This window comes from Danio rerio, chromosome 10 (assembly GCF_052040795.2).
Source record: "Danio rerio strain M-AB ecotype USA chromosome 10, GRCz13ab, whole genome shotgun sequence".
NCBI classification, from domain to species: Eukaryota; Metazoa; Chordata; class Actinopteri; order Cypriniformes; family Danionidae; genus Danio; species Danio rerio.
The window spans coordinates 44,622,713-44,637,444 of record NC_141030.1 but is presented as its reverse complement, the minus strand read 5'-3'; the positions used below and the strand labels follow the sequence as shown (position 1 = coordinate 44,637,444).

Genomic DNA, 14,732 nt, shown 5'->3' with positions numbered 1-14,732 from the left:
CAGTGTCTGGATCAGACTGACCAACCCATCTACCGCCTACTCTGATGACGGAGAAAAAAGAAAGAAAAAAGCTTTTCCTTTAGGGTCCACTCTGAATTATCTGTGGAGTTGAATGCTTGTTTTGATCTTGAATCATGTTTTAAAGCTGAATGTCTTATTTAGGATTTTATCTGTTTGTCTAAACAATTATATCAGGTCATTGGTTGTTTACTGGGTTATATTAGGCATGTATCAACATTTAAACTGACCCAAACTAAAAATCCACATAAGTAGTGGTTCATTCCGCAGTGAAAAGGCAGAAGGAAAATAAATGAATGCAATCTGTCAAGTAAGTGCATTAATCAATAACATTTAAACTGACTTATGGTCTGTAAATAAAAATCTGTGTCATATAGATCAAACCGTTTATAGCAGTGGTCACCAAACTTGTTCCTGGAGGGCCGGTGTCCTGCAGATTTTAGCTCCAACCCTAATCAAACACACCTGAACAAGCTAATCAATGTCTTGCTAGGTGTACTTGAAACATCCAGGCAGGTGTGTTGAGGCAAGTTGGAGCTGAAACCTGCAGGGACACCAGCCCTCCAGGACCGAGATTGGTGACCCCTGGTTTATAGTATATATTATGTTGGTGTGATATGCCTGATTCAGACCCATTTATAAATGGATCATTCGGATCATCTTATTTAAAAAATACTTTTGAAACTCACAGAATGCTCTAAAATGTGAAACTTTTACATTTTACACTCTGAATTAATTTTAATTGCATTAAAGTCTTTAGTATTTGCCTTTTTGTGTTTTGTGCTCATGGAAGTATATGAATGTGAGACAAACATTTGGTCCCATTTTATATTAATTGTCCTTCACTACTATGTACTTAAATCATAAAAATAAATAAATGTACTTACTGTGTTTATGATGTATTTGAGAACACTTGTGGTGCTTTTGAGTTGGGATAGAGGTTGGGTTAGGGACACATTTGGTGGCATGGGTAGGTTTAAGGGTGGGTTAAGGTGTAAGGGATGGTCAAAAGTGTATTTACAAATGTAGTTACAAAAGTTAATTACAGTTGTATTTACATACATGTATTAAATCAAGCATAAGTACACAGTAAATACATGTATTAACACAATAAGTACATTGCATCCAACTATTAATTCATATGTAAGTACATATTAGTTAAGGCCACTTAATATAAAGTGGGACCAAACATTTTATTGTTGGCTGAATATATTTATTAAAGCACAAAGTCATCATTATATACCATGCATTTTCATCTAGTTCTATCAATCATGACAAGGTTTACGGAGCCTAATAAATAAAAGCGTTAATAATGAAAACCTTAATAAACCTTAAAAAATAAAAGACCTTCCTCAATTAGTGATCAGTTTGAAGTGTTCTGCTGTCACTCTTGATCAGGGGAAAGCTTTGATTGTCGATATTATACAACACACATCAGAGTCTGGTCACTTGTTTATTATTTTCAGCATTAGGCATAAATTAGAATATAAATATAATTTGTTGTAATGCTGTACTGTGGGCTTGTGAAATGGCAGTGTTGGTACAGTAGGCCTTCAGGCAGTTACATGGGTTTGTCTGTCTTTGTTTACGCTTACTGATCAGTGAAAACATCAATGATGAAACAACTCTGAGGACCAATTATAATTAGATTATTAATAGATTTGTTTTTCATGTGTTATTGATATTGCTGATATTAATGATCCTCTACTGAGTTGTTCATTAAAGGTGTGAAAAACTGAACACACAAACACACACAGAGCACTGAAGTGATGCACACTGTAAAAAAAAAAAGTTGAGTAAACTTAAAATAATTAGGCAACCTATCACACATAGCTTTTTGAGTTAACTCAACAAACAGGGTTTGAAGACCAGTGAACTCAAAATATTTTGTTGAATTCTTTAGTTCTCTGAACAAGAAGTATCATGTTCACCCAACAAGACATTTTTGTTTGCTGAACAAAAAATATCATGTTCAACCAACAGGATATTTTTGTTTGCTGAACAAAAAATGTCATGTTCACCCAACAAGATATTTTTGTTTGCTGAACAAATATTATCATGTTTACTCAACAAGATCTTTTGTTTGCTGAACAAAAATTTTCACGTTTATTCAACAAGATCTTTTGTTTACTGAACAAAAATGATTGTTTACCCAACAAGATTTTTTTAGTTTACTGAACAAAATAAAACAAACTGATTCATTATGCATTTACTATTAATTTTTAGGATTCAAATTAAATACACAAGAATAGTCAATTCACTTTTTTTTATTTTTAACTGTGTTCAAATCACAATCCAAAACATTTGCATACAAAATCAGCATTTGACATTAGCCGTGTTCAGCATTGGGCTAGTTTGTACACAACTAGTACTGAATGTTTCCAGATTTGAAAAGATTGTACACTGCCTCAACATAAAATAACTGGCAACCTTACTAAAACCAAGCTATTAGTGTGTCTAAACACTCAAACCAGGTGAATATGCAATCATCTAATCAGAGTAAACCCTAAAAGCCACTCCATTCATACAGTCTTTAAAGTGTACTGCACTTTTGTCAACAAAGTACATAAAGTCCAAAAACAGACCTCAAAACATTGAAACAGTGGCACATTAGGAAGTGGTCACGGGTCAGTTGCCGTTACTGTGTGGAGTTTGAATGTTCTCCCTGCGTTCACGTGGGTTTCCTTTGGGTTCTCCGGTTTCCCCCACAGTCCAAAGACGTGTGGCACAGGTGAATTGGGTAGGCTAAAATTGTCCGTAGTGTATGTGTGAATGAGTGTGTATGGATGTTTTCCAGAGATGGGTTGCAGCCGGAAGGGCATACGCTGCGTAAACAAGTTCATTGCGCTGTGGCGACCCCAGATTAATAAAGGGACTAAGCCGAAAAGAAAATGAATGAATGAATGAACTGAACTCTCGCAGATCATGTGCCACCAACCTCCATAAAACATGCTGAATCACTTAAAAAGTATATTTGAGTTCTTTTGGGTGTTCCATATTCAGTCTATACAAGAGGCTGAACAAGTAAGCGAAGGCTGCAGGCAGATGTGTGATATCCTGAAGTACTATGGCCTCCTCCAAGATTTTAGCGAGGTTCATCACATATTGCAGGGATGCAGAAGTGCCATTATCATCTTCCACCACAGTGAAGATTCCAATCCTTTAATCTCTGGTGCTGTGGTCTTCAGGGTCCGTGTCCTTATAGGAGATTAAGTAATGGGAAAATTAATTGATGTGTAATATTAATTACTACTTATTAATGTTATTACTATTATGCAAAGAAAATAAAAACATGTAATACTTTCGTACATACAAACAGTAACACTTTGAATAGTCTATAATATATAATAATTGAACAATATATTGACAACTTTTTAATATTTAGCAATTTTTTAAACTTTTATTTTACATAAAATTGCAAAGATTTACTTTTATTTGATACAGTTTCAATTGTGAAAGTTGTTTATTGTCCTGTTTAGAATATAACTGAGCCTTTAATTGTCATTCATAAGGGATTTATAAAGCATAAATAGTCCTCACTTTAGATTAGGTCACAACTGGATGAAGTTAAGCTCATAAAGCATATACTAACATACAAAGTAACTATTATTACATACCTTAATATTAGGATATTTAAATGTTAATTTGAATAGTTTATTAATCGTGTACTTAAGCATTCTGAATGATCTTAAAAACACCAACTATTCTTAAATAACTGGTTTGTAAATAATGCAATACTTAAATTAGTAATACAAATGAATCATTAAAGTTAAAAAAAATACAATCATTGAGCACTTCATGTAGAGTTATGCTTAACAGAAAATAAATTAACTATTCGCCAATACTAAATAAATTATTTATAGCGTGCAGCTATTAAAAGTGTTACCAAGCAGACTAATAAATGTAGAATAGGGTATGAAAATGGGTAACTTACCAGACATATCTTGAGAAAGCAAGCAGAATTTTTACGAAGAAAAATTGGCAATCCCTCAAGAGCTGCTCTTTCTCGATCGGTGACAATATCAGTGACCTAAAGGAAAGTCATTTACAAAGGGTGTTTTACAATCTTATTGTTTTGTAAGTAAAAATGTACTTAGTACATTTAAATGAGCATAGTATTTTTTTCATGCTGTTGAAAAAACACATGGCTTTATTTTTAAAAAAGAATTTTGTGGTTTCCATACAATGGAATTTGATAATGGTTGTGTTGGCAAATTTAGAAAAATGTTTAGTTTCATGTGACAATTACTTTGAGTTAAAAACTACAGCTATTATTTTCTATTTTCCTCTTTGAATGTATTCATTTGAAATGGTCACTCAAAACAAGTGAAACATCTGTTATTTATCTTACTTCCATCTCACAATCAAAACACAACTTGACACAATTAAAATTAATGCAAAAGGGCTGGACAATTAAATTGTTGCAATTACGTTTTATTAGACTGTATTACCTGAGCATGAAATTCTTGACAGGACAAAATATGTTGCACATGTTAAAAACATCAGACGGGTGTATAAGAAAAAAAAAATCTTAATGAGTACCTGCTCATCCATCTTGTTTAAAGTTGTATCCATCTCTGGACCCATTGAATCCCTTCTTTTCTGTAGAGTTTCAGGAGAGGTGCTGTATATTTATCAAGTCACTCGATTAACTGTCTCAGGAGATCTACATTACAGATCTGAGAAAACTCTGTGCAGATCTACAATATACAAAAAAAACATACATATGAATTTTTACACATAATATATATATATATATATATATATATATATATATATATATATATATATATATATATATATATATATATATATGTGTGTGTGTAAATGTAAATATTTAAATGTTCAAATGCTGAATACAGATGTATTTTGAATTACCTATAATAATAATGTTGTTTGTTATTTTTAGCATTATCATTACTACCTTGAATGAAACCAAAGCAATTGCAATATAGTGACTTACCTCTTCCTTAAAGTCCAGGTTATCTCTCTCTAATTTCTTCCTGGCTAAATCTCAACAACTTCTTTTGGGCAAAGAGAAAAGGTTTCTTGCATCTGCTGGTGAATGACCGTCAAATTTCACTGATGATAGCAAGTCTCACCTCCTCAAGGAAATCTTGCATTGAATTATGTCATTGTCAATATTTCAGTCCTTTTGAGCAAAAAGAAAGAAAAATATATATTTAGCCCTTTATATTTTTTATGTAAATAAAAGCTAGCTGACTGTTAAAGCAAGTTGGTCTGAATATGATAGACATTTAGTCGAGCTAACAAATCAAGCAATGAATTACATGAAAATCACATGATTTTCACACAAATTACACAGTTAAACACGTCACCGTTTGTTCCACTGGCTCTGGTTCGAAGGGAAAAAAGGTTATGATGTGCGCAATGCTGACAGCAATCTAGATAAACAGGACATAATGTTATATTTGACTTGGATACCTGATCTGGTATGTTATATGATACTCATTGTATTAATCGTGAGTTATGAAAGCAAATGACTCGATTGAAATCGCTTTTTGTTTCAAATACATTCACTCTAAACTTTTATTGATGTAAATAGCCAAAACCAAGTGCACGAAACAAGTAACTCACGGCTAAATTATAACAAATAGTTCCGTATTAGGATACACGCGCACATCAAAGCCAACATATCAAATAATATAACGTTAGATGACAACAAAAAAAGACATACATACCTATGATTTAGCAGAAACGTCGTTGGCCTGCTCTTAACTAGGGATGGCTGACGTGAAACTGATGTTTTGACACAGTGTCGAGATCCCGAAGCGCAAGTGTTTCGAATCACTGCACCGAAGCATGATCCGAAGCACCCAAGTCACGTGACTAAAGTGTTTCGAAACACCTAGTCACGTGACTAAAGCGATTCAAAGCATCGATCAGCTTAGAAACGTTTCGAGACCTGGTGAATCCTAACTTGACTGCCAAGCTCTCCAAATTATCTCTGTCTCAAATGGCTTAGAGCACTGTGGGTTTGCTTATTGATTCTATGCTTAGCATGATGTTTTGGGTTCGAATCCCGACTTCGGATCATGGTTTTATGTATTTTAATCATGTTTCTGTTTTGTGTAGCCTAAATAGGATACAGCTACAGTTACGCCATCAATTTAGCATCATTTTTGTAACACTGTAAAACAATAATAAATATTTTTACAGTATGGTTGGGTTTAGGGTTTGGGTAGACATTAATAAAATACAATAAATGGGAAATTTAATGAATAATATAAATAATTCTTGATAACTTCAGGCCACCGTTTTTGATCTAGCAACAACCCTGTTTTAAGACAAACACAAGACAAATTTATTCACAAATTGTTTATTCGGATATCAGACCAATGTTGAAACAAAACGATACAAGAGCAAAGCATTACCAACTGGTATTAAAACATTTTAAAACAACTGCTACTGACTGGCTTCGAAACCTACTACTCCTGCATGGATGTCTGACACCTTAACCACTGTACTATGTTACTTGAAAAATTCTTTTCACAAAGTGGGGTTTAATCCCTCAATTTGTTCAATCGTTCTTTGCTGAAGCTGTTTCAGTGCAATATATATAAAATGACCACTAGATGTCACTGTAGAGTGAGGTTTCGAAACGTTTCGAAGCTTCGACACATTTGCTTCGACTGTTTCAGTGTTTCACGAAGCCTCGCTTTGCCCACCACTACTCTTAACCGCTCTATCACGGTCTCTCACATCATTAATACACTGGTAAAATAGATCGGGCAGTCAGATGGGTAGCACATCGCACAAAAACATGTATACAATTATATACAATCGATTATGAAAACGATTGACACGTAGCTCCGCAGAAAGAAAGATGGTTCGTTTTGTCGCGCGCACGTGACAGGTACCCCCTGCAGTGAGCTATGGAAGTAAATTGCGCATGCGCCAGAAGCTTATAAGGTGCATGCGCCAACAAGAAGGGCACGCATCAACGCAAAACTAAGAATTTTGTATTAGTTCAACGAAATATTTTAAGTTTTTCACATTGAAGCACCATATTTGTTGAACAAACTAACTATTATTTGTCAGCATTTCAAATGAAAATATTTAAATTCAGTTAACTTATTAATCTTTGTTCAGAGGACTTTTTGAAAGTTGGCGTTTTTACAGTGCAATAATGCCTCAATGTGTTGAACAATGAGGTCAGCCTTCATGTGTGACCTGTGGATTGGTAAAATAATCAAGATGGCTAAATGAAAGTGTTCTGAATAGGCTAATACAACATTGATTCACTAGTGTTATCTGAACATTATTTATCTCCAATGCCCATGTTTTATTATTCTGAAAAGTGATATTATGTTCATGTCATTGTTTTATTTAATTGTGTTTAAAGCATCAATAATAAAATCTACCATAATGAGCAAGCAGCAACAATAACCAGTTAATTACATGTCGAGTTCTGTAAAAATATTGATCAGAGAGGATGCCGGCTGAAATATTTTCCGAGTAAATATGAGTTTAGCTGTTTTTTTAAACCAGGGATAAAATAAAGCATAAACCAGAGGATTCAGACCTTAGTTAGCATACATGGTCCATGACATAACATGTATAGCTGTGGAAGAGTTTACGACTAGAGAACAGATATAGTATGGGATATAGCAAAGCAAATATATGGTCACAATGATTCCTAAAGTCAGAGCAGCTTTACTCTCAGATTTCCTCTTCACTGAACCCTTTGTTACACATTTACCACCCTTCATCAGAGAGTTTATAACCTTCACTTGCTGATGTACTACATAGAAAATCCTTAAATATAAAGTGATCATTATGATACAGGGAAGAATAAAACACATGAACAGATCAGTGACTAGCCAGCTAAAACTCATCACAATGAAACACCGTCCATAACACTCATCTGTTCTGTGCGAAGTGTCAGAATATCTATTATTAATTATAAGGGCAGTGTTATAAGCTGAGTAGCAAACCCAGCTCAGACAGATGCTCATTAATGTTTTAGTGGTGGTTATTTTCTGTGGGTATAGTAAAGGGTGACACACAGCAACATATCGATCAACAGCTAATAAAACTAAATTACTAAGAGATGCTGAGGCAAGCTCAAAAATTAATGACAAATAAAGTCCACAGAAAGTTTCTCCAAAGTACCAACACGTCTCAATCAGCTTAATGGCCTGTATCGGTATCACAAACAGTCCAATTAGCAGATCATTTACAGCCAGAGAGAGAATAATCATGTTGGTTGGAGTGTGAAGCTTCTTGAAGTGAGAGATGGAGATGATCACCAGCAGGTTCAGAAACACAGTCCATGCTGACAGCAATGACACAAACAAATATGTGATGATATATCCATGACTGGAGCGTCTCTCCTTGACACATGATGAGTTGATGTCAGGAAAGCAGTATTGAGTCTCCTGATCCTCTGTCTCATAGGCCATGAGTGAGTCTCCTCCTGTTAGGAGTTTGTTCTGTTCTCCTTTCTGTCCTTTCATTTATACAGTGTCTGGATCAGACTGACCGACCCATCTACCGCCTACTCTGATGACGGAGAAAAAAGAAAGAAAAAAGCTTTTCCTTTAGGGTCCACTCTGAATTATCTGTGGAGTTGAATGCTTGTTTTGACCTTGAAACATGTTTTAAAGCTGAATGTCTTATTTAGGATTTTATCTGTTTGTGTAAACAATTATATCAGGTCATTGGTTGTTTAGTGGGTTATATTAGGCATGTATCAACATTTAAACTGACCCACACTAAAAATCCACAATACTGTATGTCATCCACAGTGCATATCAATATATAATAAGCTATAATTACTTTAGAAGCAAAATAACAGGTAATCCACAGTAACATGCTATAGCAAGGGAGGCAAGATGCTGGTGTGAGAATAATAATACTACTCACACATACATCTCTCCTCCCTTACCACAATACTACTCATATACACGTCTCACCGCCCTCGCCATAGTATATTACTCAAATGTTTGTCTCTTCCACTGTGGTGTCAAGTAAGTGGCGGTTCATTCCGCAGTGAAAAGGCAGAAGGAAAATGAACGAATAAAATCCGTCAAGTAAGTGCATTAATCAATAACATTAAAATAACATTAACAATAACATTAAAACATCAATTAAATCTTAACAGTCTGTTGTCGTGTCTGATATTTGGGATTTGGATTTAATGTAAACATTGTAAACTACGCTTGGTAGATTCATATATTGGAGTTTAAAACATTGTGAAACATCAATATCCGTGCATTGTTCATTAAATAAAAAGCTTATCAGGCGTATAGATAATATGAAGTAGACTAATATAAATGTATATTTTTACACATTATATTTATCTTTTAAAAAAGAACGTATTTTAGCATATAAAACACAAGGTAGGGATACTGGGAAAAAAGAGGATGTCCATCAGACAATTTTAGAAGTTGTCATTTATTCATTCTCACCACTCTTTTCACTCAATTCATTCTAATTCACTCTCACGTCTCTTGTTCATCTATTGTTCATCCTCATGGCATCCATGTGCGATAAAAGGCATCTTAACTCTGACTTTCATGAAATAGAGTTGCCGTTTAGTGTATAGTAAATCTGACTCATTCAAAGTAGCGCCGCTGTGCAAACAAACGTTATGAATGCATGCTACACTTCAGACTGTACAGTGTGTTTTCTTTTCATTTTATGCACAGTTTTGAGGTAAGTGACCTTTTTTATTTGCCATTCTCTGACAGTTGGACAGGCTCATACAGATCATCAAACTCCGTCTTTTAAAATCTAAATCGGAAGCGAAATTTAACAGTCTCCTCATAAAAGCCAGCGTATCAGCACGCTGCTACATTGAAAACATGATTCAATTGACTCTTCTGATTGGTTCTTTGGATATAGCGGCTTTTTCTGTCAAAGGCAAGTGGCGTTTAGCGGCTTTGGGCAACAAACTGTTATTTCTGAACAGGCCTGATGCTGCAATTGAGATGATTTGAAGCAAATCTATTTGTTGATGGTGTACATCGTACCCAAAGCTTTTAGTCAATGTCATCTTATTTTTGGCGGAAGTGGCATTTAGCGGCTTTTGCATCTGAACTCTTCATACATATATATATATATATATATATATATACAGTTAAAGTCAGAATTATTAGCTTACTGTTTATTTTTTTCCCTAATTTCTGTTTAACGGAGAGCAGTTTTAATCAACACATTTCTAGACATAATAGTTTTAATAACTAATTTCTAATAACTGATTTATTTTATCTTTGCCATAATGACGGTAAATAATATTTTACTACATATTTTTCAAGACGCTTCTATACAGGTTAAAGTGACATTAAAAGGCTTAACTAAGTTAATTAGAATAACTAGTCAGGATTATGGTAATTAGGCAAGTTATTGTATAATGATGTATTGATCTGTAGACTATTGAAAAAATATATAGCTAAAAGGGGTTAATAATTTTGTCCCTAGAATAAGTTCTAAAAAATTTAAACCTGCTTTTATTCTAGCCGAAATAAAACACATAAGACTTTTTCCAGAAGAAAAAATATTATCGGAAATACTGTGAAAATTTCTTTCCTTGCACTCATGATGTTAGAAAGCATCACAGGGCTTTGTGAATGTCATTGAGCATGTTTTGGTACAGGCACAATGCTGGCTGTGTTAAAGCAGTTGGGAACAACTGATTGGGACAAGGAGATGTAAAAATGTTGATAAAGACTTCTAGCTGTTCTTTACAGGCCATAAGCACTCGGCCAGGACTGTCATCAGGCCAAGAGCTTTGTGTGCGTTCTCCTTCCTCATGGTGGAACACACATTAATGGTGGAAAGTGTGTTTGCTTGTCTATAATTTGTGATTGTATGGATACCTGTTCATGTAGACCAAGGATCATTGCTATTGCATCTGTCTTTAATGCAGTTTGTACATTTAGCCAGTTGAATTCAGATTGGATCTGGATAAACTATATTCATCATCAGCAGATTTGAAAGCAGAACCACAGGCCTTCAGCAGAAGTACTTCCCTGTTCTTCCAGGATTACTGATTGGGATGCATTTGAAATATTTTGTTTTTGGTCACATGGTCATGCGTCCTTTATTATATACAAAGACACAGCTGGTGTAGGTGTTAATATCAGTGTGGGAGTCCACTGTGGCCAGAGAAGTAAACCAATTCCAATCTAGATCTCCTGCTATATTGAACAGTCTGCATCTTCCAGCTAAACTAAATGGGTTTTATTAATTTGAGGTTGTGGTGTATTTGGATAGCAGGATTTGTTGGATTGTTTAAATAAATTTAAAGAAACATTCCTCTTGTGGGATTTTGGATAGTATGCTACTCGCATGCAAGTCTTACCATTTGGTTTCCCTTGCCAAATGCTACCATGAGAAATGTTGTCAAAAAACCATCAGTACATTGTAACTGGTTATGGCCTGTAAATAAAAATCTGTGTCATATAGATCAAACCGTTTATAGTATATATTATGTTGGTGTGACATGCCTGATTCAGACCCATTTATAAATGGATCATTCAGATCATCTCACTTAAAAAAATACTTTTGAAACTCACAGAATGCTCTAAAATGTGAAACTTTTACATTTTACACTGCGTCACTCTGAATTAATTTTAATTCCATTAAAGTCTTTAGTGTTTGCCTTTTTGTGTTTTGTGCTCATGGAAGTATATGAATGTGAGACAAACATTTTATTGTTGGCTGAATATATTTATTAAAGCACAAAGTCATCATTATATACCATGCATTTTCATCTAGTTCTATCAATCATGACAAGGTTTACAGAGCCTAATAAATAAAAGCCGTTAATAATGAAAACCTTAATAAATAAAAGACTTTCCTCAATTAGTGATCAGTTTTAAATGTTCTGCTGTCACTCTTGATCTGGAGAAAGCTCTGCTTGTCTATATTATACAATACACATCAGAGTCTGGTCACTTGTTTATTATTTTCAGCATTAAGCTTAAATTAGAATATTGCTACCATTTATTGTAATGTTGTACTGTGGGCTTGTAAAATGGCAGTGTTGGTACAGTAGGCCTCTCTCTGGGCAGTCACATGGGTTGGTCTGTCTTTGTTTACTCTTACTGATCAGTGAAAACATCAATGATGAAACAACTCTGAGGACCAATTATAATTAAATTATTAATAGATTTGTTTTTCATGTGTTATTGATATTGCTGATATTAATGATCCTCCGCTGAGCTGTTCATTAAAGGTGTGAAACATTGTACACAGACAAACACACACAGAGCACTGAAGTGATGCAATAGTGCCTCAATGTGTTAAACAATGAGGTCAGCCTTAATGTGTGACCTGTGGATTGGAAAAATAATCAAGATGGCTAAATATAAATAACCTTAATAGGCTAATACATTATTGATTTACTCTTGTTATCTGAACATTATTTATCTACAATGTCTAACATGAACACACAGTGTAGTATACTCAGAAATTAGATACAAAAGGCTCCATGTTATCACTGCCAATCTTATTTTATTATTTTTAAAAGTAATCGTATGTTTGAATCAATGTTTAATGGTATCAATAATAAAATCTACCACAGTGAGTGAGCGGCAACAATGACCAGTTTAATCACAATTCAAGTTCTGTAAAAATATTGATCAGAGAGGATGCCGGCTGAAATATTTTTAGAGTCAAGATAAGTTTAGCTGTCTTTTTAAACCAGGGGTAAAATAAAGCATAAACTAGAGGATTCACACCTGAATTGGCAAACACAGCCCATATTAAAACATTTATAGCTGTAGAAGAGATTACAGTTAGAGAACAAATATAATAAGGAATCCAGCAGAGCAGATAAACTGACACAATGATTCCTAAAGTCAGAGCAGCTTTACTCTCAGATTTTCTCTTCACTAAACCCTCTGTTACACATTTACCACCCTTCATCAGAGAGTTCATAACCTTCACTTGCTGATGAACGACATAGAAAATCCTCAAATATAAAGTGATCATTATGGTACAGGGAAAAATGAAACACATGAACAGATCAGTGATGATCCAACTAAAACTCATCATGATTGTACACTCTCCATAACATTCATCTGTCCTGTGTGAAGTGTCAAGATATCTATTATAAATTACGAGGGCTGTGATGTAAGCAAAGTAGTAAACCCAGCTCAGACAGATACTCATTAAAGTGTTAGTCATGCTTATTTTCTGTGGGTACAGTAAAGGGTAACACACGGCCGCATAACGATCAACAGCAATTAAAACTAAATTACTAAGAGATGCAGAGGGAATCACCCCAATTAATATTAAAGTGAATCCACAGAAAGTGTCTCCAAAGTACCAACACTTGTCAATCAGTCTGACAGCCTCCACAGGCATCACAAAAAGTCCAATAAGCAGATCATTTACAGCCAGAGAGAGAATAATCATGTTGGTTGGAGTGTGAAGCTTCTTGAAGTGAGAGATGGAGATGATCACCAGCAGGTTCAGAAACACAGTCCATGCTGACAGCAATGAAAAAAACACATACAAGACGTTGTATTCATGTTTGGAGCGATTTTCCTTGACACATGATGTGTTGATGTTGGGAAAGCAGTATTGAGTCTCCTGATCCTCTGTCTCGTAGGCCATGAGTGAGTCTCCTCCTGTTAGGAGTTTGTTCTGCTCTCCTTTCTGTCCTTTCATTTATACAGTGTCTGGATCAGGCTGACCGACCCATCTACCGCCCACTCTGATGATGATGAAAAAAAAAAGAAAAGAAAAAGCTTTTCTTCTGAGAACCACTGAATTATTTATGGTATTGAAAGCTTGTTTTGGTTTTGAATAGTTTTTTTTAAAGCTAAATTTTTTATTTATGATACTTGTAAATAACTCATAAAAGAATAAAGTTACATTAAACCCAAGTTAAGTTTAATAAGGTGTATCCATATAAATTGCCCACCCTGTATAATAAGCTATAATTACTTTAGAAGCAAAATAACATTTAATCCACACTAATATGATATGGCAAGAGACGCAAGATGCTGGTGTGAGAATAATAATACTACTCACACATGCATCAAGCCTCCCTCACCACAATATACTACTCAGAAAGATCCGACCCTTCTTATCTGAACGTGCAGCTCAACTCCTTGTTCAAGCTCTTGTTCTCTCCAAACTGGATTACTCCAACTCTCTACTAGCTGGGCTTCCAGCTAACTCTATCAAGGCTCTTCAACTGCTCCAGAACGCAGCAGCACGAGTGGCCTTTAATGAACCTAAAAGATCACATGTCACTCCGCTGCTAGTCCGTTTGCACTGGCTGCCAGTTGCTGCTCGCATCAAATTCAAAGCTCTGATGTTTGCCTACAAAGTGACTTCTGGCTTTGCTCCTTCTTATCTGCTCTCACTTCTGCAGATCTATGTGCCCTCCAGAAACTTGCGCTCTGTGAATGAACGTCGCCTCGTGGTTCCATCCCAAAGAGGGAAGAAATCACTTTCGCGAACGCTCGCGTTCAATCTGCCCAGTTGGTGGAATGAACTCTCTAACTGCATCAGAACAGCAGAGTCACTCGCTATTTTCAAGAAACGACTAAAAACTCAACTATTTAGTCTCCACTTCACTTCCTAATCTGCAATTGCCTCTCTGAATATCACACTAACTGTACCAAAAAAAAAAAAAACTAATACTACTAATACTTTCTTTCTTAGACTTTACAGACCTAAAACTTGCCTATAGTGCTTATTCATTGTTGCTCTTATAATTGTGTAAATTG

The 14,732-nt window shown here is 34.9% G+C and overlaps 1 protein-coding gene, 1 long non-coding RNA gene and 1 pseudogene across 2 annotated transcripts; all 3 read right to left on the bottom strand.

The window, feature by feature from the left end:
* Positions 1-2,269: 2,269 nt before the first annotated feature.
* LOC137496608 (uncharacterized) lies at positions 2,270-5,820 on the bottom strand. Its single transcript, XR_015500608.1, has 5 exons — positions 5,721-5,820; positions 4,982-5,170; positions 4,561-4,718; positions 3,953-4,048; positions 2,270-3,216 (listed from the first exon to the last, which is right to left on the bottom strand). It is a non-coding gene; the product is annotated as an uncharacterized LOC137496608 (long non-coding RNA).
* A 1,616-nt stretch (positions 5,821-7,436) lies between these two features.
* LOC108191524 (trace amine-associated receptor 13c-like) lies at positions 7,437-8,498 on the bottom strand (annotated as a pseudogene).
* A 3,212-nt stretch (positions 8,499-11,710) lies between these two features.
* Positions 11,711-13,662, bottom strand: taar19e (trace amine associated receptor 19e). The gene has a single exon (XM_087271455.1). It carries the CDS (start codon positions 13,660-13,662, stop codon positions 12,601-12,603), a length of 1,062 nt encoding a protein of 353 aa, XP_087127581.1. The 3' UTR covers positions 11,711-12,600.
* Positions 13,663-14,732: the final 1,070 nt, after the last annotated feature.